The 23,529-nt window shown below is 42.9% G+C and overlaps 1 protein-coding gene across 3 annotated transcripts in view; it reads right to left on the bottom strand.

The window, feature by feature from the left end:
* SCAPER (S-phase cyclin A associated protein in the ER) overlaps window positions 1–23,529 on the bottom strand; it is a 104,524-nt gene that overhangs the window by 32,520 nt on the left and 48,475 nt on the right. For all 3 annotated transcript variants that reach the window (XM_063314259.1, XM_063314258.1, XM_063314257.1), the window contains 3 exons: window positions 21,791–21,856; window positions 15,822–15,933; window positions 1,975–2,090 (listed from right to left, as the gene is read on the bottom strand). In XM_063314259.1, coding sequence (XP_063170329.1) covers window positions 1,975–2,090; window positions 15,822–15,933; window positions 21,791–21,856 — 294 coding nt within the window. The remainder of the gene's footprint in view (window positions 1–1,974; window positions 2,091–15,821; window positions 15,934–21,790; window positions 21,857–23,529) is intronic.

Below are 23,529 nucleotides of genomic sequence, written 5' to 3'. Positions count from 1 at the left end.
TTGAGAATTTGGGGTGGGGTGGGGTGGTGGCTGCAGCAAGGGAGAAAGGGTGACAAAAGCTTGTTAACTACAGATGGCTATAATTAGAAAGTATTTAGAAACATTCCTGGCACAGGTTCAGTTATACTGTTTTTAAAAATTCAGATTTGCAAATGTCAGGACTGGAGCAAGCCCCAGGAGGCTGCATGTGTTAAATGGCAGATTTAAGTCAGGAAAACTGATTTATTTTAATCTTATTAAAAAAACAACAGCTGTCAACTGTCACTGCTTTTTTCAAGGTTTCCGAGACAAGCATCAAATGGTTTTACGTTTTTGAGGAGGTTTACTGTTTTTACTTGTAACATACCCACTTACAAAGCTCCCTTTGCACTTTTGCTGGTTAATGGGAACTATTATGACTTATTATTTAGAAACTTCCACCCAACATCACCCCACCCAAATACTCAGAATAGAAAAAAGTTATGATAGTACCGAAACCTAACAGGATTGCTTGAGGATTGGTACCAAATTAAACCAAGCTTTAGCACCCCTAAATCAACTTTAAGAGCTGATGGTACAGCCTTTGACTGGACGACTTTGCATTGATCATAAATCCCAATAAAACTGCTTATTTGGCTGCAATTAAGTTACTGGAAGGATGAATCACACTGGGTTTATGCATACCTCGCTATTTGGTAAGAAGAAATTATTTCATAGATAGAAAAGCAGAACTCAGTGGTGGAAATTTGAAAAACAGCCCGTCTTCACTTTTTTGACCACCCCCTGTGGACGCCCCAATAGCAAATCTAATTTGTGTGCCTGGAAAGTTGCTTTGCAGAGCTTATAAATCTGCCAGTTTGTTATATTGCACAGAGAAGTTCTTGCCTTCAGTTATGTAACTAAGGCTGAGATGTTCAGCATTTGCCTGCATCATTTGAAAATCATTTTTCAAAAATTTATGTTGACTTTTTTATTTTTTTAAATAAAAATATCTAACGAAAGAAATAATCCACCTATAGAACGGCAGCACAAAGGACCACATGGCACAGAATTTAGAGTATTGGGCTGCATCTAGAGAAACCTAAGTTCAAATATTTGCTCAGCTCTAAAACTCAAATTTTTCAGTGTAGCCTACCATGCAGGGGTGTTCTGGGGATAACATTCAGCTCCTGAAGGAAACATGGGATATGAATTAAAAAGAAACACAGAGGGCATTAATGCTTTTGGAAAGGTTGGTGTGTCCCTTCAGAGCATGGCATGGCTGCTCAGGCCCTCACCTGGTCTCCTGAACGTGCATGTGCAGGCAGAGAATGGGCCTCTGCCAAACTCCCTGCTAAAGCAGAACAGCTCTGAAAACTGCCAAGTGCTTATTTTGCTTGCAGTTGTTTTCCAGGATCATTCCACCTAATTTCTGGGTTTTGTCACTGAATCAGGAGGAGGGGGAACCTCCAGGAACAGCAGCAAAATGCCTGGGGGAGGAGTCACATGGACTCTGTGGGTTGCCCACACCCACTCTATTTTTATGAACTTAAATCTGGGGAGCAGCAGGGATCCACTGATGGGTTTTATTTAGGGAAGGCCTCCATTGTTCCTGCAAGGGAGAGTTTCACACCTTCGGTTCTACCATAAACGGGACGGTTCTTTAGCTTAAACTGAGAAGGTGAGAACATTGGTGTTACCAAGTGGGTTAGGGTAAGAGAATACTGACTCATTTTGGGCTTCAATCTATCCATGGTAGAGACAGCACCTTGTTATCTCCTTGAGCAGAAGAGATGCAAGCCCAGACTTTGGAAATGTTGTTTTGAGCCAGGTCCTGCCTTGTTGGTAGGACTTCTGAAGTAGGACACGGCCATAAAAATCTCCATAAACCATCCAACATATGCAGAGCTATGAAGACTATAGCCAGGTAGAACATGAGCCAGAAAAGTCATCCTGACCACAAATGACATTAATTTATTGACTGGTCTAAAAAAGGCAATGAAGCAGCAGACTTACTTCAAAGGGATTCTTGAAACGGTGTTCAAGTTGATGGATGTTGTTGCAACTTGAAGGACTTGCTCCAGAGCGGAAAAGCCACCAGCAACGTGGAAAGCAACTTGATCTGCCACGTTCTGGACAGGAGGACACAAAAGCAAGAGTGTATGCATTAATTGGGTCTTGCTTTGAGGCAGGGCATCAATTCATGGTTGAATGCTACCATTCTCACATTGCCTGGATCAGTGGCATCTTCAGGGCTGGATCATGGCATCTGTACGGCTGATTATAAAAAGAGTTATAACTGACATAGGACCCAGGACAGGCTCACACACTAAACCATCATGCAGTCTGGTTGGGTTGAACCCAAACCTTTGTGGCTTGAAAGCCATGATTAATGGTTTAGTATGATGAATGAGCTCAGCCAACAGTTGTTGATTCAATGAACCATGGCTGTACAGACCACAGGCTAGCATGATGGGAGCAACACCAGAGAGGTCAGATCTAGGTACTACATGAAATACGGGACACAGAACTTTAGCCCATAATATACCAGAGTCTTTAGACTTTTCCATATCAAAAAGGAAGAAGAATCTATATGCAAAATACAAGCTAAGTTCAAAGGTGAGGCTCTCCAAACTCAAATGCAGATGTTTCCACCGTATTTCTACTGTAGTCAGGTATTTCTACTCTAGGTTGGAGAAGCCTAGGCCCCCACTGGTGGAGACTATCTATGATTGATTCCCCTGTGGGTAGGTTAGCCTTGCTCAATTGCACTCTTAGCAGATCTGTGAGATTACACCTCCATCATCCCCAGACAGGCCAGATGATGGCCATTACAGTCCAACATGGCTGGAGAGGAAGGAGAAGTCTGCCCTAATAGTTGGAACCTGCCCCTCTTCTGTTACTCCTGTGGCTTCTGGGGACAGCCAAGAGGGTCACATCCTCCCTTCCAAGAATACAGAAACCTACTTGCCCTCCAAAGAACGACAGCTTAAAACTGAACGACATGGCCTGGGAATCCATCCAATTATTAACTAAGGAAAGGGTCATTACTGAAGCTAATCAAAGGAGAAGCAGCTGTTAATCTTTCGGGCTGGTGGTGCGGTGGCAGTCAAGCTGGATGAACGGCCTTTCTATCTGAATCATCCAGGGTGATTATAGTTTTACTGATCAAGGAGATTATGGCTTTTTTTCTTTTTTCTTTATTTATATTTATTGAGGATTTCTGATCAAGGAGACTAGGGAAGAGAAGGGGGGAAGACAAGGAATTTCTTCCCACTTTAAGGCAGAGAGAGCAAGGGGGAAAAGCGTTCCCAGCTTTATTAGCAGGGCAGAGATGAGTCAATCAGAAGGGATACTTCCTGCACCTTAAGGATGATGGTTATTTATTTGATTTTATTATAGCCGCCCACTCCTATAGACTGTGCGGCCTACAAATACAAACTCAAAACAATAAAAAACACAAAAAACATATAACCCCATAGGCAGCCCGGACTAAAACAATCAAGCAATTACAAATCAAACCAACCAGGAACCCCACAAACACATCAACCCCAACCTGAGACCAGAGCCAGGTCTCAAGTGCTTTTTGGAACCTCAGGATAGAGGCTGCCATCCATATCTCCATGGGGATGCTGTTCCAGAGGGCAGGAGCTGTGATAGAGAAGGCATGCTTCCTCGTCCATCTTACCAGATAGACGAGATAGGAATCACAACCAGATGAGCTAATTTCACTTTATTATAAGGCTACATTAACAGAATCTTGCAAGTCTGAAAGTTCAATTCTCCCCCGTCCCTTTTACAGCCTGAGAAACTAGGGAGGGTCTTTTCCGAGCCTCTTGCCCTGCCCACTATCCAGCTGTGGGCTCAGCTGCCTCTTATCTGGCTGTTCCCTTGGCAGCGTCTCTTGGCCCAGTCTCCCCAGACCCAGTTTCCCACACACCATCACATCAGTCCCAAAAGATGACCACATTTAACAGAAGGGACTTGGAGCATACCCACTCGGCTGGAATGTACCAGGCAGGCAGAAACAGTTGGAGATGGTACTGTATCCCCAGAGGCCCCAGTTGGATCAGAAGCTTTTCAGCTGATCAACTTCTTTATGTACTGTTGCGCAAGGGCCAGATTCGCTGTTGTTATTTTTTTTTAAGAATGTTCATTGGGCACAACTGTAACCCAACTGTAATGAGGTGTGTCTTGAAAAGACTGCTGATGTTGGGGTTAAGCACAGAACGGTGTCAAAAAGGGCGGAGACATGGCAACCTCTTCGCCACAGATAAAAGGTATAAAAATAGCCATCCTACTTGCCTGCGAAGTCTGCCACGAAAACAGACTTTTGAGCAAAACGTCATTTGGAAAACTAACGGGGGGAAAATGTTTTGAATCCCACTGCAAAAGTGGGAGCAACTGAAACAGGTTCAGAAGACCCGCTCGGCGTTAATGCTAGTTAAACAAATGAGACAACCGGTGAGTATAACAAAGTTGTGAGATGGCATGCTGCTTGAAGCCCATGGCTTGATTACCCATGGTTGTTGAATAAGCTATCACTGGTCGCCTTGGCACCCAGAAGAAATCGCAGTGCGCAGTACACATTTAACACAAGTCAAGGATCTCTTTACCTTAACCTTAACCCCTTCAAATATGCTGGCAGGGAGTTGCAGTCCCTCATTTCCAAAGCGTACCATGTTAGGAAAACCAAATTAATATAAAAGTGCATTAAGAGCTTAATATGTACTTAACATTGGTTGAGTTAACATTTGTGGCAGTTTGGAGGGTGGCATGCTGGTTTTCCTTAAAATCTCTGTTTAAAAAATCTAGAGAGCACCTCTCATATAAGAATCACAACGTTCTATTTTCACATTATGAAAAGAAGCATAGAAAACGGCTCAATATATGACATATTAACCACTTGGAATTAATAAACAGCCTAAAACAAACCAATAACTTGTTGAAGGAGAGAGTTCTTTTTAACATGCTAATTGCACTGAAATACGTAGTAAAATCAATTACACTGATGCCTAAAATCAACACATTATGTAACATTAATGCTGATGTATTCCTTAATAATTATAAGAGCTGCTACCTAGCAAGTCTTTTATATTCTAAAGGAAGGCTTAATTATTCGAGTTTCTGTAGTTTTCAGACCTACAATAACGACAGCAAAAAATCTTCAGAGGAAAAATATCTGCATACAGTAGCCAAAAAGGGCTGATTGTTTGGAGGGGGACTAAGAGACACACGAACCCTCCGTGCTGGGATGTTTTGCGCCAACTTGCCTCCAGTGAGCCTTCTAATTCAGCCGGTCAACGTCTCCCATAAAAACTGTCAAAAGGAGGCACTTCAATGCTGAGATCAGTCAGCAGAGGTCAGCATCACGGCAGCAGCAAAGCATTAGCGATGGACAATATTCAAAAGTGTGGGAGCGAAGATACTAAGCTACCAATGATCCAGTTTGAAACTCCCCCTTGGGTTCACAGTGGAATACAGGAAAAAAAAATTGTAGCCATGTTGGTTCATGAGAAAAAACTCAGATCTCAAAAATGCACCGGTGTTACCACACCTCAGTAGCCTCAGCCCAAACTATTACCTATAACTCTGTAATCTGCTGTCATAAGTACCAACTGGCAACTATTAGTCAATTGACCATATCTACTGCCATATGTGGCAATGACCACCAATTTAATGTGGACTTCTTGGGAGATCAGGCTATCAATGACTTCTGATCTTGATGGCTGTATTATACCTTCTGAATCACAAAAACCATATCTCAAGGCCAACTGTTGGACAGCAACACTAGGACTATCTTTCTCCTTCTGAGTTTCCTAGATGCATCTTACTGTTCACTGTGACTGGCTGGACTAGATGGTCCCTTGGCTTGATCAAGTAGGGCTCCTCTTAGGTTTTTATGGCTCAAAAGTTCTTTGCAGACTTTGTATGAGCGTCAGTTGACCACCCACAGCAGCTTCGCAAGCTAGAGTCTCCTGGCTGGGACTGCATCTCCTCAAACTCCCAACAAGCCCGGTCATTGTTTTATGTACACATCTCAAGGTTCTCCTGGGTGGATGGTGGTGTCATTTTGGCTACTTGGCAATCCATACCTGAAGAAGCAGTTTGTTATCCATGCATAGGACAGGGTTAATTTTTTTAAAGGATTTTATCCTTTGCCCTTCAAGCAAGAACCCTGTCTTTGTATATGGAAACTGCCCTAGAGCCTCTGCTGATGAAAGCCATTTTCTTAATTAATTAATTAATGAATTAATCAATCAATCAAATTTATCACCACCCATCTCCCAAAAGGGACTCTGGGCGGATTACAATAAAACATAAATAAAAATATAAAACTGTAAAACACTATAATACACAATAAAATAAATATGATAAAAATCTCGATGGCTGGAAGCTCTCTGTGATTTGCAAGCAGAGCAGGGTCCTTCTAAGAAACTAACCATCCCCAGGAATGGCTACTCTCCCTCCCGCCCCAGGCATAATTACAGAACCAGGTCTTTAGCTGTTTCCTAAAGTCCAGGAGGGAGGGAGCCAATCTCACTTCCAGGGGAAGGATATTTCAAAGGGCAGGGGCTGTTGCAGAGAAGGCCCGCCTCCTGGACTCCGCCAGATGTTCTCTTGCAGATGGGGTCCAAAGCATGCCCCCTCTGCATGACTGGGTGGGATGGGTTGATGTGATGGGGAGGAGATGGTCCCTTAGGTAACCTGGACCTGTGCCACGTAGGGCTTTAAAGGTGATAACCAACACCTTGAATTGGACCCAGAAGAATACTGGCAACCAATGCAGCTCGCGGAGCAAAGGGGTGACATGTGCTGATCTTGGGAAACCCAAGATCGCCCACATGGCTGCATTTTGCACCAGCTGTAGCTTCTGGATACTCTTCAAGGGTAGCCCCATGTAGAGTGCATTGCAGTAGTCTATATGGGAGATTTTATTTGGTAAATTACTGTGAAAACGTGATGTGAATAGAAGTCTTCAAAGTAAATCTGGGCAGAGAGAGGGCAGGAAGATTTGAGGGTGGCTGCAGCAGGGAAAAATCTCCATCAGCTGTTGACTCCAACACACACTGACTTGTTAGCTGGGATTGTTCAGGGGCACAGCTTGAAGAAACCCTCGGCTGGTCTACTTGGAGATGACTCTTACAGAACTGAATGGGATTTCTTCCCAGGAAATGTCCTAGGATTGTACCCTAAATTATGGGAACAATGACTTACAGAGGCAAACTGAAAGGTGAAGGGGCAAACAGATGAACATTGGACAGACAGCAAGGATCCAGAGCAGCACTTGAAAGTCATCTGTGGATTTTCAGAATCTTTTTTTAAATGAAAAACACATCCCCTCTCCTCAGACACACTCAAAGGACTAGAAGGTACTCTGATTATTCTTGGCAGGGATCCTAGACCAGCGACGTTGTAAATAAAACCAGAGACAACCCCACCACCCCCATCCTCACATACACACAAAACTAATTATTCTGCTTCTGTGCCAAGAAAAAAAAAGTCTAACCTGATGCTTAAAATAAGCAATGAGGCTGATGGATATTCAGAGATGCTTTTTTTTTCTTCCCCAAAGGATAATACAAATAGGCAAACTTAAAAAAAAAAAAGGGAGCAGAATTTTGATTCATCTCCCTCCACCTTGCCCACCCCAAGATACAAGCCTGATACTGGCAGGAGGGAGCCAAAAATACTTTGTAGGAAAACCAGAAACGGCTTTTTCAATTTATCAGGCTGCCTGGTTCATAGTTATATTAGCAGCAGCAGCAACTCCGCGGCCTCAGACAGGAGGTTTCACATCCCAGCCTCACTTGGACATGTCGAGAACTGAACAGGAAGCTTTTACAGGTAGTCCTCGACTTACAACCATTCATTTAACAATGGTCCGAAGTTACGACAGCCTCGGAATGGGTGCTTTACGGCTTGTAAAGCACTTCCGGGTGTTGCAAAACATTGCGCCCCCCCACCCATGGTCACACGCTTGCATTTCAGGTGCTTGGCAACCGGCTCGTATTTACGACCGGCTGCAGTGTCCCATTTCACGTGATCGCGTTTTGTAACATTTTTTTGCTGCTTTCCAGCAAAAAACGCCCATTGGGGAAGCTGGATTTGCTTAACAACCCATGATTTGCTTAACGACTACCATAAAATGGTCATAAAATTGGGTCAATGACTTACAATGGAAATTCTGGTCCCAATTGTGGTTGTAAGTTGAGGGCTACCTATACAGTGATCCAACTGCCCCCAGGGACACTGTGGGATTCCCTTTTCCTGGACTATTTCTATGCTAAAGCAAAGTAGAGGGAATGTTTAACCCATGGAAAAAGGTAGAAGAGAGAGGACCACCAAAGTGCCCCACCTCCTCATCTACTGCTTCTGTGCTATGATGGGGGAAGCTAGACTCCCCCATCATAGCCTCCTCTTTCACACAGGTTGGGATCCAGCTCTTGGCATGATGACTCCCCCCGCCCCCCCCGCCACATTTAAGCTCCTGAAAAAGACATCTTTCCCATGCCGGGGTCAGGAGACCCCCAGAGGCTCACTCAGCATCAGCTGTATCAAGATCTCAGTTAGAAAAAAATCTCCCAAGTTAGAATTCTGCTTCAAGCTTGAGACTGGAGTATTTGAAACCAAGCTGCTTGGTAACAGAAAAACCCACCCCAATGGGACGACTGGAGCAGCAGAAGCCCACTCACTAAAGATCTGACAATGTGCAGATTCTAATGTAAATAACTGAGCTGGACTCTGCACCCGCTGAGGCCTGCATTCCCGACTGTCTCTGCACTGCGATAAACACTGTCTGCCGGCCGTCCCCCCATTTGAAAGTTACGACAAACACTGGGGCTGAAATGTAAATACTTGACCTCATGACTGGTGAAGCCACGGGCTGCAAAGGAGCTCCCCCACCCCTTTAAAAAAAAAATGCAATGGATCCCCAAAAAGGTTGCTTGATGTATAAAAATTCCCCAGTGTTAGTGGTCAACGAGGGACCATGTAGGAGGGACTCACATTGTTCGCAATGCTTGCAAAAATCCGCACGGCAGGCAACGGAGTCTGGGAATTGTGTGGAGATTAAAATATAAGCTGAAGAAGTGAGAATTTCAAGGGTGTTTCCCCCTCCCCTTTTATTTTCTGAAGTCCAGCCAAGAAAGGAAACATTTTCTCTCTTTTGGAATAAGGCTGGGCTGGGAAGGGATATGTCAAGTGACTCTTTCTACTCTTTGGACATATTCACTGTGAGTTGTTAAGTCTTATAGGTCTTAATATTAATCTGCAATTAACCCCCCCCATACTGCAATTATTTTTTTTTATTAAGAATCGCTCAAGAACTTCAGTTATTTTAGCCCTTCTCCAAATTTTGCCATATGGCTTTTGACTCAAAGTATATGAAATATATGCTTTTGGTTAAAAGGCATACAGAAATATAGCTCTTTTAGCTGCATGCATAATGCCTATTCTGTGAAAACTATCTTGCAAAGCAATACAAACGGAGCAGCTTTTACAAATGAAGGTACGCGGGAATTAAAAGGACTTATGAACAGAGCGTGTGAAAAATCATCAGGGATCAGAAAAGTCCTGGCTTCTCCACTGCCAATTTAATCTTCTCTCTCTCAGACACACACACACCCTTTGCTAAAAATAAATAAATCTAGATTTACCACCCAGCTATGCAGGTTTAAAAACAGTGGGCTAGTACTGAGTTGTAAATTGTCTTTGGAAAAGTGCAACACCTGATGAATAACCGAATTGCCCATTTGCACATCAGTCCAGGAGATGAGATCACTTCGTCTTAGAATGAGATGCAGGAGCAAGTTTCTTAGGCATCCCCAAGCAGAAAGGAGAAGGATGCTTGCTAGGTCTACACCACCCACATGAAGGGGAGCGTAGACAGGAGTGGACTGAACTTCTTAGAAAGTATATTCTCCGGCGGGCCATTTAAATGTTCTGCTCTTTGAACCGTCTCTGAGCACGCCAGCCGCATCACGCTTAGTGAGCTCATTTCTATTGCATCAGCCCTCCTTTCAACATCCCTTCAAAAACCAGAGGCGTTCAGGTGGTGGGGGTGGCTGGCTGGGAGAAATCTCTTCTAATTCCGAAGGGTTCATTTACCTGAGCATGCGTCCTTATTTCTCCCGGCACCACATTTTTAAGCGGGTGGAGAAAATACACGCACAACACACACAGAGGTTTTAGCAAGCGCTTTTGGAATTGAAACAACTGTATTCTTTCCTTTTTAAGAAGAGGGGAACTTGGGCAGGATTTCAGCATCTGAGAAAGGGTTCCTGCAGCGCCATCCTCTCTTCCCTTGGGGCGATTCCTTGTCCAACCCCAACCATTAGTGGAGTTAAATCAATGTAAGCGGCTCCCCCCTCCCCGCTTTGTTGTAGCGCTGGGGGCCTTGGTTTATTTCGCGCTCTCTCTTTTTATGCTCCCTGGGGAAATTCAATTAACAGCCTCCCTCTCCTCTTCTCCGTCAGGAGGAGTGACACTATCAAGATCCGTTCCACCGCCCCCACCGCCGACAAGCGAGAGCTGTGTCTACGGATTCCTCAACTCGCGATTTAACAAGAGAATTACAGCCCGCTTCTGGAAATGGCTACAGATGCTCTGTGTCGGAAACAGCGTGGCGGCTGCGGAAATCAATATCCCATGACCCCATTGATTAGGACAGCCAGAAATAATGATGCTTCAGGGGTGGCAGACAAATGCTTAAGAAAAATGGAGGAGGAGGAGGAGGAGGAGGAGGAAAGACAGGCTGAATTCTTCCTTTTGCCCTCTTCCACTGCCAGCAATGGGCAGCAAAGTCTTCCTCTGGAGCTACTATCAACTCTTAGCTTTTTCCCCTCTGTGTCGAGCAAAGCTTTTCATTCAGAAGGTGGAATGAATATGTACGGGTAGTCCTCACTTAACGACCACATTCGGGACCAGAATTTGGGTTGCTAAGCAAAGTGGTCATTAAGTGAATCCGACCCAATTTTACGACCTTTTATGTGGCAGTCGTTAAGTGAATCATCATGGGCATTAAGCAAACCACGTGGTTATTAAGCAAATCATGTGGCTCCCCATTGATTTTGCTTGCCAGAAGCCAGCCAGGAAGGCAAAAAATGGCGATCGTGTGACCATGGGATGCTGCAATGGTCATAAATACAAACCAGTTGCCAAGTGCCCAAATCGTGATCAAGTGACAGCAGGGACACCGCGGCAGTTGTAAGTGTGAGGACTAGTTGTCAGTTTTTTCAGCACTGCTGTATGTCTGAACTGTCGCTAAACGAATGGTTGGTAAGTGAGGACTGCCTGTATCTAAAGCAGAGTTTCTCCACTTTAGCCACTTTAAAATGTGTGGACTTCAGCTCCCAGAACTCCCCAGCCAGCATTGCTCTCTCATTCCTGAAGAGCAATTCGAGCATTACCGAGATAAGCTTACAAGCCAACTTGGAAAAACACCTCAGTAATGTATACCCTACATCAGATTACTGATTATGTATTGCAGGAAGAAGAAAAATGTTTTTCTGTCTGCCTGCCTTTCTCTTTCACCCACATTTATATTACTGACAGTGTATTTCCTTTCTTGTTGCACTAAAGTGACTGGTTTTGGCAATGTCAGTGTGTGCAAGAAAAATAACATGTAAGTGACGCATAAAGCACTATCTTAGCTTTGTTTACAAAGGGGGGGGATCACCCATTTGTCACAGCTGCATCCTTGGCTGGGCCAAGGACGATGGTCCCTTGTATTACCACAGCGGGCAGAAATACCTTTCATGCCTTTCGCACGTGGGGCCTGGGAATCTGTCGGCCAGAACACCCGCTGAATAGCTTGGCAGGTTCCTGGGTGTCCCTGCTAACCCGCCTGGTTTAGATAGGAAATAACTACCTTGATCTATCTTTAGGATTTTGCAGCAGCAGTTCGCATATCTCAGGTTGGGCTCCAGAAAAGGACCTCTATGCACTGCATAGTTACTTATATATGAGGACTGCAGCTATGAAAAGTGATTGTTTTAAAGTGACTGATGGATTTAAGCTGACTTAAATTTACGTAGTTGTTGTATCTTGATTCCAACCATGAATTAGAGGAGGGGACCTGGATGGTCACTGTGCTCAGGAACAGGAGGCCAACTTGGCATGTTTTCTCCCAGGGAGCAGCATCTTCTCAGTGGTAGCCCTGATTCTCTGAATGCCCCACCCACTGAACCTTCACAATATATCAGTTTTCCCCAGCCTGTTAGGAATGAAACTGGTGAGACAGGAACCAGCCTGGAGAAAACTGTTATGTCAGCGTAGCCCAGCTACCTTCCGTGGTCCTGAAGAGTGTCTCTATAGGGCCAAGTATATGTTGACTTCGAAGAACTGAAGGAAAAATGTAGGCTATAAAATCCAGAATTATAGGGCTGTGTGTGTGTGTGTGTGTGTGTGTGTGGAAACACTGTATAGTGCTTTGTTCTAGTCTGCAGTAAAGTAACTCATCCAGCCTTCTTGTCACTGTCATAAAAACAAGTCTTGAAAAAAAGAATTCAGAGTCTAGAGAGCCATGGGTTAGAGTACAAATCCCATCCCTCTCCTGGTCAGATGGGCCATAAGCTGGGGCATGACGGAAGCCGTGCTACAATGCAACTGCGGGATAACAAATAGATGGAGAACCTCAGGTGCCAGGTAGCTTATTTTCAGTAAGATGTTTTCTTCCACGTATTTATTTATTTATTGCGACTGATGAAAACTTTAGTCAGATTTCTTTTTGTTACTGGATATAAGAACTTGCTCTGGTTGCTTTTGAACTTGTGCTTTTTACTGTATGTAACACCTGTTTTTTCTTCTGCTTCTGCTCCAAGTTGCTAATTTCTTCAGTCTGTTTAGACCGAAAAACGGGGTGTAATTTTTCAAAATAAGCGCAAGTCAATAGTGTTATTCACTGACATGGGCACACTATGCATTATCTACCCAACGCTCCCTGTAATAGTGCAACTGGCAGTGAATTTGTGAAGAAAATTCAATAAACGTTTGTTTACGTTACTGTATTACGACACAATTAGCAATGGTGTAATTATAGAAAGAATCTGAAATACAATCCACGCTGCTTCCAACTGTACCACTAGAAGACAGATATCTACTGGCGATAAAGGGGAAATACAGGTTTGATTAAACCACAGGCTTGTTTTAAGAAACATTTAAAGTTCATGTTTATAGCAATCCCTGGGAAGAACCGTATCTATTTTTCTATTAGCTGATGGATATCAGCGCTAGTAACAAGAATCTATGTTTTCCTGTTAAAATATATACACACCCTCGCCTTACAGGGGCCAATTAAGAACAGATATTTGTAATATTGTACATATGTTTGCTTATCCTAATCCACCCTGAGGCCTAAAGAACAGTTTGTCTTCTGTATAAGATTTAAATTATTTATACTAAAGCCATGGTCCTATTACAGGGTCAGGTCTATCACAATAAACCTTTGAGTTACAGAAGTGTTGCAAGCTGCATAAAATTTGGGTTTCATCTGTTAAAAAAAAAAACAAACCTCTTCTCGGCTGAACCAAATGGTAGCTTTTTAACCGCTGATAACAGTTTAATGCATTTTAAACTGCTTCATTCCACCGGCTACTTGGGAAGCTTGCGTAAAAATATGACAAGGATTATAGAAAATGAAAAGAAACTTCATTAATGACAGAAAATGAAGAGGACATCCAGAAGAAGGGAAATGGTATTTTGAAAGCCAGCTTATTCCATGAGATGATGTAGGAAATGATGATTTGCTCAAATCAAGAGGGGGAAATCCCTCCTCCTCTCCTTCTCCTCCTTTTGTCAGATTCCCAAAACAGTCATGTTGTTGCAAGCAAGGCTGAGGGAAACCTGCAGCTCTCAGATACTGTTGGAATACAGCTCCCATCATCTGAGGCTGCTGGTGATGCCTTTTCATGGAAGCTGGATCCAACATCATGTAGGAAGTCATAGATGAGCTATAAAGTAAGCCCGAGCAGGACACCAATAATTGTGTGGCATAAACTCAGGGCACATTTCCTCCCATGCAGATCTTCCGATAGGATGCATCGATGCCGCGTTTGGCAGGGCCGTCAGATAGATGTCGCCTAACACAAATCTTTCAGGCATATCGTTCTGCAGCATATATTTATTTTTCTTCCACTGCTTGTGGCATTTGGATTTCAATGAACCCAAACGGAGGCTGGCTTTGCCAGAATCTGATATTGTACCACATTACACTCGGCGGCACGGGTCAGGAAGCATTTTGCTTTCTGACTTCCACTAGCTTATAAACTTTGGCAGATTTGAACTCACTTAGGAAGGGCTGTGTGTGACATCCTGCCAGTTTTGAGCAGCAGCCTGGCTGGCTATTTTACAAACAGGCTCAGTAATTAGGGGGAGGATAGAGGAATTCCATGTCAAATCTATCTTGCTTAAATTCTGTTTACTTGCAGTAATGGCACACACATGTCGGAAAAGCTGCTGATAAGCTGCATAAAGTTTATGTTATTTTCTTGATGCTCAAAAGCCAATTTTAAATTCATTTTTAATCAATAAACAGAGAAACTGTTCAACTCAATCAATATGAAGTTGTTTTCAATGGGGGGGGGAAGGTTAAGGTGTTAAGGATTTTCACAGCACTGTTGTGGATAGATACAAATGCTTTTGGGACAATAAATTAAAATTAGATGGAAAAATGTTGAAGGAAATATATTCTCCTGTATGATTCCTTCTCTTCCCACAAGTCAGTAGGAAATCCACCCCGCAATCCATCATTTGGAAAGTTATGAAGAGCTGCACCTCCTGACCCATAATGTTAACTATAAAGAATTCTGATTCCAAGCTAGTAAATACTTAGAGGATCATTTGAGAAGGGCGTTTTTAGGTGAAAGTGCTGGCAGTCTGTAGATCTACTTTTAAACGTAAGTGCACTGCCCATTTTATGTCATTTTATAGAACCAACCTTTTATTGGTTCATAAGATTTAGCCTGCTAGTGATGTGCTTTAATGCAATTTCATAAAAACCTTACTGTGGAAAAAAGGATAAAGAGCTCTCTCGAATGTAAAGCAAAAATGTATCAGAAACTGGAGGCAATAAAGTTGAAAAGCTGACAGAGAATATACTGAACATATAAAATTCTGACATTTAGATACCAGACTCAGCAAACACTATTCAGAGCCTGTTTGAACTCTGTGAAGGGAAGTGTTGATTTTGAAACGGCAATTAATTTAATTACTGGGGGGAAAAAAAAATGGAGCAAGATAACAGTCATCTCCCTAACTGGTATTACAGATTCTAGGATGTTGTTTTCATGATGAAAATCTTCCCAACATCAGAAACAAATATAGTGTCCAGTTTGTGGAGGAAATAAAAGGCTTCTGTTATGTTTTAGAACAATGGAGAAATCAATTTATTTAATTAATCTAATTAAAATTAATTAGATAAAATTAGCATTTCCCCATATTTTCAGTAAAGAATACATTTTAAAGCAACATTAGAAACCAATACAAAATGGCACATCAGCCTAAGTTAGCTTTCTAATCCTCTCCATTCATTAACCATGCAATTTCAAATGCCTTCAGCCTAATAACACATTTTCAGAATTTGACTATGCTTCTCCTGAATGTCGGCTTGTCTGTGGCTTACTGCAAGTGGAAACCCAGCCAATGCAGCTTGCAAACTATGGTTTACGGCCTAGCATGATCTGTGAACCAAGCCACCATAGGGACATGAGTGTATAAGAAACTCAATGCTCCAAGATTTAAGAATCTTCAGTCAAGATATCCTTGAAAAAAGATAAGAACTATGCGTCAGCTGGCAGTGGGTAATTAATTTAATTATCTTTAAGTTAAGATAATTCGGAGTTGAGCAACAAAAGTGACCCTACCTCTTTTTCCAGGATTCGTGAAATCTCACCCAAAATCCTATCCAGAGTGGAGATTTTGTTACCGTCCTGAATTTGAAGCTGCTTCAGCAAATCTTTCACCAGTCGTTGTAGTCTTTCACATTACCAAAAAAAAAAAAAAAAAGGGGAGGGGGAGAATAGCATTCAGAACTGGGAAGGTTACATTCCAGTAATATTTCAGGGAGACCATCTTAACTGTAGGATGATTAAAAGGGACAACCGGTGTCACATCCTGGGCACACCTACAGCAAAGGCGTCCTGCGGATTTCAATGGGACTTTTCCCAGGAAAATGGACAAGGGAGTAGGTGAGCAGGAATGGCTCTTTGCAGCAAGCCGGATCCGACGCAGAGGCCTTCAGCTGCTGCTTAATTGCCTATAGAAAGACTCTGCCATATTCTTCAGCACTTTTAACGTTAACCCTCAAAACACAGGAATGCCAACCAGGTATTAGATTGGCTGCTACTGGACAGAATCTGGATGGAAAAGACCGTAGTTTGGGGGACAGTCTTGACACAAGGTTTTTTTCAGGGTGGAAAAAACTGTTGGAAATCTCAAAACAGCCAGTCGGAGTAGACTCAGGGGCCCTGGACAGCAGCTAAGAAATCCTGGGGGGGGGGGATTCCCCCCATCTCATAATCTCTCATGAAAAGTTTTCATCATCACAGGCAAGAACTTTGACACCTCGCTAGTTTCCTCTCGGTGCCTGGCAGAGAGGCTCCAGAGCCACAGCGCGATAGCGCTCGGGGCCGAGAAAAGTCGTCACCCCTTGTGCAAAACTGGGTTTCACAAACCAATGTTGTGAGTGAGCCTATTTTAGTGAAAGGCAGCCACAAAACATCCCCGCTTGTCTCCCCGGCTTGTAGGATTATTTGTCATAACAAAAACCTACCGTTGAATGGGTTAGCAGCACGGGGTGGAAATGATTTAAAATGGTGTGATTTTGGTCAAACAAAAACGCGTTTTTAAAATGATATATCGATGATTGCATTTCAGAGTGGCACTTGGAGCAGAACAATCTGAACAGGGTATAGAGCACAGCGAAGTAAGCTTTATCTAGCTGCCCCCAAGGAAACAATATCAAAGAAAGACAGCAAGAGAACAGCAGGTAAGTAAGCTGCATTTTTTAAAAAAGCGGCTTTTCAGCAGGACTGCAATCCAACAGATCTAGAGGACACCAGGGAGGGGAAAACGGGTCTAAACCATTTAGGACTACAGCCTCTGTCATAACAACTTTAAGATAGGCTGGAACCAATGTTTATTTTCTAAAGTAGTTTTATTTTAAAACTTTTTTTTTTTAAAGAAAACATACCTTCCTGTCACTAGCAAGCATTTCGTAAGGCAGAACGTTTAGCTTTCACTAGACAACTGTATGTTCTGGCTTCAGAAATGTATTTCCAGCTCTAATCGAGTAAAATGGAATCCTATGTTTTTACATTTTCCTCCCATTCATTTCTTTTTAAGACTCATCGTAAAACCGTCTTCTTTCTTCTTTTCCTGGCTCAGTGCAGAATATAAAATTACCTTCCCTTTGATTACTTCATTTGTTACCGTATTGCTTAAGTTCTTGGCCCGGATCGAGATGAACTTTGCACTGAGCTGTTTGTTGGCTCAAAGAAGTGAATCTTATTCCTGCTTTCTAAAAACGCTTCCAGACTCTTCTTTGGTGACAATTTCAGGGAACTCAGAACCTCTGCCAAATTTCAGGCTGTGTGAGAAGTTTATTCTGAATGTATTTATTTGACTGATAATCCACCTTGCTATTTGACTGATGGCAAAGGAGTTCTTTTTTTTTAATTTATTTTATTTTAGAAGGGTTTTTTCCAAGGTTGAGCCCAAAATGAGAATTCCAGGGTGATCTACAAGGTTTTTTTTCACTTCTTTCCATAATTTGGAAGTGCAGGTGAGACTGAACCTGTACTACTGAAGAAGTCATAAGCTCCAAAGCCTGTACAAAGAAGGCACTTCCATCATCAGATCTGGAACAGGCCACCAGTGACACTAGGCTACCTGGAAGGAGCCAACTCCTTCCCACAGTTTACTGAAAAATCTCTTAATAGAAAATAAAAGGGGTGGACTCAGTCCATAAAGAATGGTCAGCCTCAGGGACTAGTATTGACAGACACCAGTCAATACTGCAGCAGATCAGTTTCTGTTCCTGGGACAGCCAGCTTGCCCTTTTTCAGAAGCAACCACCTTTTATTGGTCAAAGGCCTCATTCAGTCTTTTTTTTTAAATGGTGAGGACCATTTTAAAAAGGGGTGTGGCCTGATAAAATGTGGGTGGGACCAAAACAGGATATGGTTGGAGTCAAACCACGAAGAACAGGAATCTATTAATTTGTAATAAATTGAATAAATCACTAGATATTCTGCTAGCCTGACTTGGCAGACAAAATACTGAGATAAATGTTGCTGTCATTGCTCAATTTCTTTTTGGTACGCATTCCTCTGTACACTATCAGCTTTGGAAAAGGCCAGCAGAGATCCAAGGCAATGTTGTTATTTTATGGTTGTGCCTTTTTTAATCCTTTAATTTGTTGCTTTATTTCAGCATGCTAAATTGCCTCAGGAGCTTTGGCAAAAAGGGGAGGAACGTACCATAAACACCCCATCCCCGCAAATAAATTCTCAAAATGTGTAAAAACTTCAGAGGGTGTTCAAGGTGATTTATGGAATTTCTAGGTTGCCTAACTTGAAAACGGCTTTGGGAGGCTTCAAAAGTTAAAAGAAATGACATGATATAAAGACAACCATAATCTTGGGGACAATATAACATCCTGCTGCATCATCCTTAACTCAAAAGAGGCTTGCCCAATATCCTAACTCAAGACCTGGGGAAAGAAGCCATGTTTTTAAAGATTGCTTAAAGGCAGGCAAGGTGGGGGGCCGTAGGAATCTCTCGCGGGGGGGGGGGGGGATGCTGTTCCAGACTCTGAAGTTGAAGCATTTGGTATATTTTGCAGGACAGAATGTCTCTCCTCCCTGGTTAACAATGCCCTTTCCTTTATGAAGCTCAGAGGGGGACCGGAAATCAGCTATGGGTGACTCTTTCTCTAAGGTTTTGTAGCCTGAGAAATCAAGAGGAGGTCCATGGAAAAGAGGAAAGCCAAGAGAGGCTATGAAAAACAGCACAGAATTGGAAGGGGCTGTTATGGCTGCCAGGCCTCCTCCCCGGCTGAGTGCAAGAACCCAAATTAAAACTCGTTGTCAGATAGTGGTTGGGCAGAAGGGAAGGAAGATCATCAACCCCAGGGAGGAAAAGGGAGATGGGTGGAAGATGACTCTGCTCAACCTGTCCTCCACGATTATGGATGCTCTAGGACAGTGATGCTCAACGTTGGCAACTTTAAGATGTGTGGACTTCAACTCCTAGAATTCCCCAGCCAGCCTTGCTGAGTTAAGTCTTGAGTTGAGGTCTTGAGGCCTTGAAGACTTGAGCTGAAGTCCACACATCTTAAAGTTGCCAAGGTTGAGAATCACTGTTCTAGGAACTACACTTCAGTTGGATCTGGGCAACTGTCATTGAGAACAGCATCACATGTTGCTCTATCAATGCTTGTTCACATATTCCTGTTTGGGGGGGCACCCACTGAAGGGCAGTCTCAGATTTAGTTTCATTTTTCTTAAGCAACCATTCTAGTAAGATGGGTAAAACCACACAAAATACTTCTGACATCTGAAAAGGGACCGCTTTATACCAGCTCATTACTCTGGATATGCAAGCCTCTCTTTTTGCTATACCCTCCCCCCCATCTTTAGATTTGTCAATATTTATAGTGGCAACAACAAGCTGTGTAAGAGTATTTACATTTACAATTGGTTGAAACATTGCCTTTAATCAGCACTACAAACATTGTGTACTTTGAATATGGTAAGGCTAGATTCAAAGTTTATTTTCTTTTTTGTTTTGTTCCATTAAGGCAATTTAGCTTCTTATCCTACTGGCAATGGTTCTCTTGTTACATCCCTCCCCAAAAATAATGGGTTGCAAGTTTTTCTGTTTTTTAAATCATCCAAAGGCCCGCAGCGAATCCTAGGCCTTTTCCGCTCTACAAACTAAAATAGGAAACCATCTTCCCTTTTAAAAAAGAAACTCAGATAGTGAGTGTACCCAGGACAGCAGCCAAAACAGGCCCACTGAGAAACAAGAGGGAGCTTTAAATATTGAGGAGTGAATTTGGGGCAGAAGTTTAAAGGAAGGTAACGAACAGAACGCTTATCAAAAACAAACAAGAAACCGAAAACTTCAGAGCTGGCCCAAAGAGGATTAAGCAGGCTCGGTGGTCACAGAACGGAGTGATAACAAAGGGAAGTGTAGAAAAGCCAGGGGGGAAATGATGGAATATCCTACATAGAGGAATATTGAATGTATTCTTCCGGATTGTAATTCAATAAATGCGCCTCTGTCTCTCTCATGTTTTTTGTACGTCCCACTTCTAATGTCTCAGCAAGTGGCAGGATCTGGGTAAACTTCTCTGGGCTCAGAAGAAGCTGAACAGGGTCAGACCTGGCTGGTGGTTTGATGCAGGGCATTCAGGGAATACCTTCAGGGCTGTAGCTTAAACTGAGAAGTCGAAACTACATCCTGGAAGAAGATCAGAAGGGACCTGGTAGAACCTTCTCAGACTAACAGATGTCATTAAAAGGTGAGAGGGGAAATGGAAACTTTATAACCCTGGAGAATCTATTCTGTTCCTGGAGATCCCCCCCCCCTCTATATTTTTACTGTACCCACTCCAAGGGAGTGATAGGCTGCACTTTTTGCATCACTGGGGTTAGTCACCATGATTTATAAACCACAGTGAACAGCTTAGCAAGAAACGGGCAAACTGCAACATTCAACAAACTGAGGGTTTTCTGTGGTGTGTGAACCCAATCGTGGGCTTCATTGGACGCAATGGGCTGAAAGCCAAGGGCGTCATATGTCATATTCCCTGAAATAAGCTACCTTGGAGACTTGTGGTCCAGGAAAAACGTCTGAATCTGAAGGTATAAGCTTATGAATGAACAGACTGAGGGGAGGATCAGCGCTCCACAGAGCCTGTGATCCCATTTCTTTTCCACGCTGTGCACTTTCCCATTAAGATATTAATGAAGATAAGCATGGAATAGAGGCGGGTTCCTGAATCAATGCATGCTGGCAACAACCCAGTGAATTTGGTCAAGACGGTGAGATTTATACCAGCTGAAGCTCTGATCCGAGATAGGCTGGTGGGTGGAAGGAAACTGGGCAACGCTCTTAAAACTCTACTGCTGCAAGGTCTTTGGGCTTAGCTTCCAGACACCGGAAAAAAAGATGTTACTCCTTCATTTCTTTCCATGTCCAATCAAGCTGGTTACCAAATACTATTTTCCAGTCCCTCCAAGAAAAATAACAAAATAGCAGATAAGCAAGTGGGGGAGTGGCAAGGGACAGGAAAGAAACTGAAGTCCCACTTCCCACCCATGATAATACTCTGGGAATGCGCAGATCCTCACCACAATCATCTTGTATGGTCTTCAAAGCAGCACATATCTACTGTGGGGGGTGGGAAACCACTGGTCCTCCAGATGTTGTCTCAATCTTACAATTTGTAACTGCTGTACTGGCCAAGGCTGATGGGATTTGGGAGCCCAACAACTTCTGGAGGCCCACGGGTCCCGCAACTGTCCTCTAATCATTAAGCCTAAATACATGTCACTGAAATAATTACATAATTACATTACCCCAGCTCCATTTCCCTCCCTTCCACAGTCACTTGCTTATTTATCTGTTCTCTCAACTATAGGCTTCCAAATGGAGCCTCTCGCAACCTTGCAGTTTCACTGAAATGGTTAATTCTACAATTCTGGGACTTGCAGACTTCAAAAGCTACAGGTGCCAGAATGGGACAGGTTATCTTAGGAAAAAGGGAACTCTTCTCTGATGCTCTGGGTGCAAATCTGACGTGCAAAGCTTCCATCATACTTACTTTGCTTTGTATGGAGACTCACAGGAGACATTTTTTGATTCCATTACATTTTCATACTCCTTTGCCCTAAGGTGACAAGGAACATTGGAAAATATCAGTTGCAGTGTATGTAAAGCACATTCTGTGCTAGGAATTTTGCTTAATATACTATTTTACCTTCCTTTTTTTCATATTAATGAAGGAGTAGAAATTAGTGGGCTTCTTTAAAGCCTTGGTTAATCTTAAGGCAATTCTATCCTGCCAAACCATGCTTGCTATTCCTGATCCTGCTTCAGTTTTAGTCATCACATGACAAAAGGTTTGAAGATTTTATAAGCTGCAGCAGGGACAGCTGTCATACTTACCACAAGAGCGATTGAAAACACTTTAAGTATGGAAACAACAAGCTCAGGCAACTTCAAAGACTAACAAATATATCACTTCATAAACTTCCGCAGATTACAGTACTAGATTTATTCTCTAATACCGGATGGTCATTCTCTCATCTGCGAGGAAAATATATGCTTTAGGAAACCCCACTGAATGGTTTGCATCTCATTAACATTTCGTAACAGCCATTTCTGCAATCATACCAGTTTCCTGCACCCAGAAAAGATATCTATGAATGGCTGATTCATTTTAGGGAAATGTAAGCCAGAATTAGGAGCATGAACCTAATGGGAAAAGGCATTCAGGTTTACATTGGCAGCTTGCCACAGTGTTTGAGACAGAGGCAACTGTTCCTCGGACACCATTTAATGTGGCTTGAGCCAAAGTGGGTAAAACACGCCAGCCCATCAGCAACTTGAAACATGGTCCTTAACAGACCCAGCAAAACTAAATTCAGACATACTCTGGCTGATGCAAAAAGTTTAAATATTGTGTTCTTGAACAGTGAACCTGGTTATGGAAGAATTATGCTAGAGGTAGAACACTATTCCATTGGAAAATATTATACAATACAATGTAGAAAAGGGGCAGGGCTCCAATCACACAGTTGTGGCCACCATCTTGACTTTTTTGACGCCCCCTGCGTGGATGCCCTTGCCACGAAGGCTCCGAATTCTGCAGCCATTTCATATTCAATATGGCCTCTCTCCTCTCTCTACAGCTGGCTACAGTACTAAAGTTCTGCTGAAGGGATCCAATGATCCTGTTTACCCTCCAGTTGGCTGATCTTCTTGGGTTGGCTTGATGCTTACTCTTCTTAACCATTTTTTCATTCACCATTTCATTTTATAAGAAAAGCGGGACACAGCTTTTTCCCTACAGACTAGCGTTTCTCAACCTGGGCAGCTTTAAGATGTGTGGACTTCAGCTCCCAGCTTGCTGGCTGGGGAATTCTGGGAGCTGAGGTCCACAATTCTTAAAGTTGCCCAGGCTGAGAAACGCTACTATAGACAATCACCGTGCAATTGTCCTAGAGAGCAAACCAAGTGTGACTGCTTCGGGGGTAAGGAAAGGATTGACCAATCCTATAGCCCACCCAGAATAGTTTAAATGGGGCTGGGCCATCAACAATTCCTTTTTATTCTTTGTTTGCCCTTGGATAACTAGGATTCCATGGCAAAAGAACATGAGTTCAGCAGAATTACCTGTTGGCTCCAGTACTAGGGACTGACTTATTAAATAGCCTTTTAAAACAAAAGTAGCAAGACTTCTTGACCCAGCTCATGAGTTTCAACTAAGGCTTTACATACATAAATCAAGAACCATCCAGGTCTGATGGTCCTCTTCCTTTGATGTTGTGGGAGGTGGGT

This window comes from Candoia aspera, chromosome 13 (assembly GCF_035149785.1).
Source record: "Candoia aspera isolate rCanAsp1 chromosome 13, rCanAsp1.hap2, whole genome shotgun sequence".
NCBI lineage: Eukaryota > Metazoa > Chordata > Lepidosauria > Squamata > Boidae > Candoia > Candoia aspera.
Note: the sequence above shows the minus strand (reverse complement) of the source record. Positions and strands in the feature narration are given on the sequence as shown.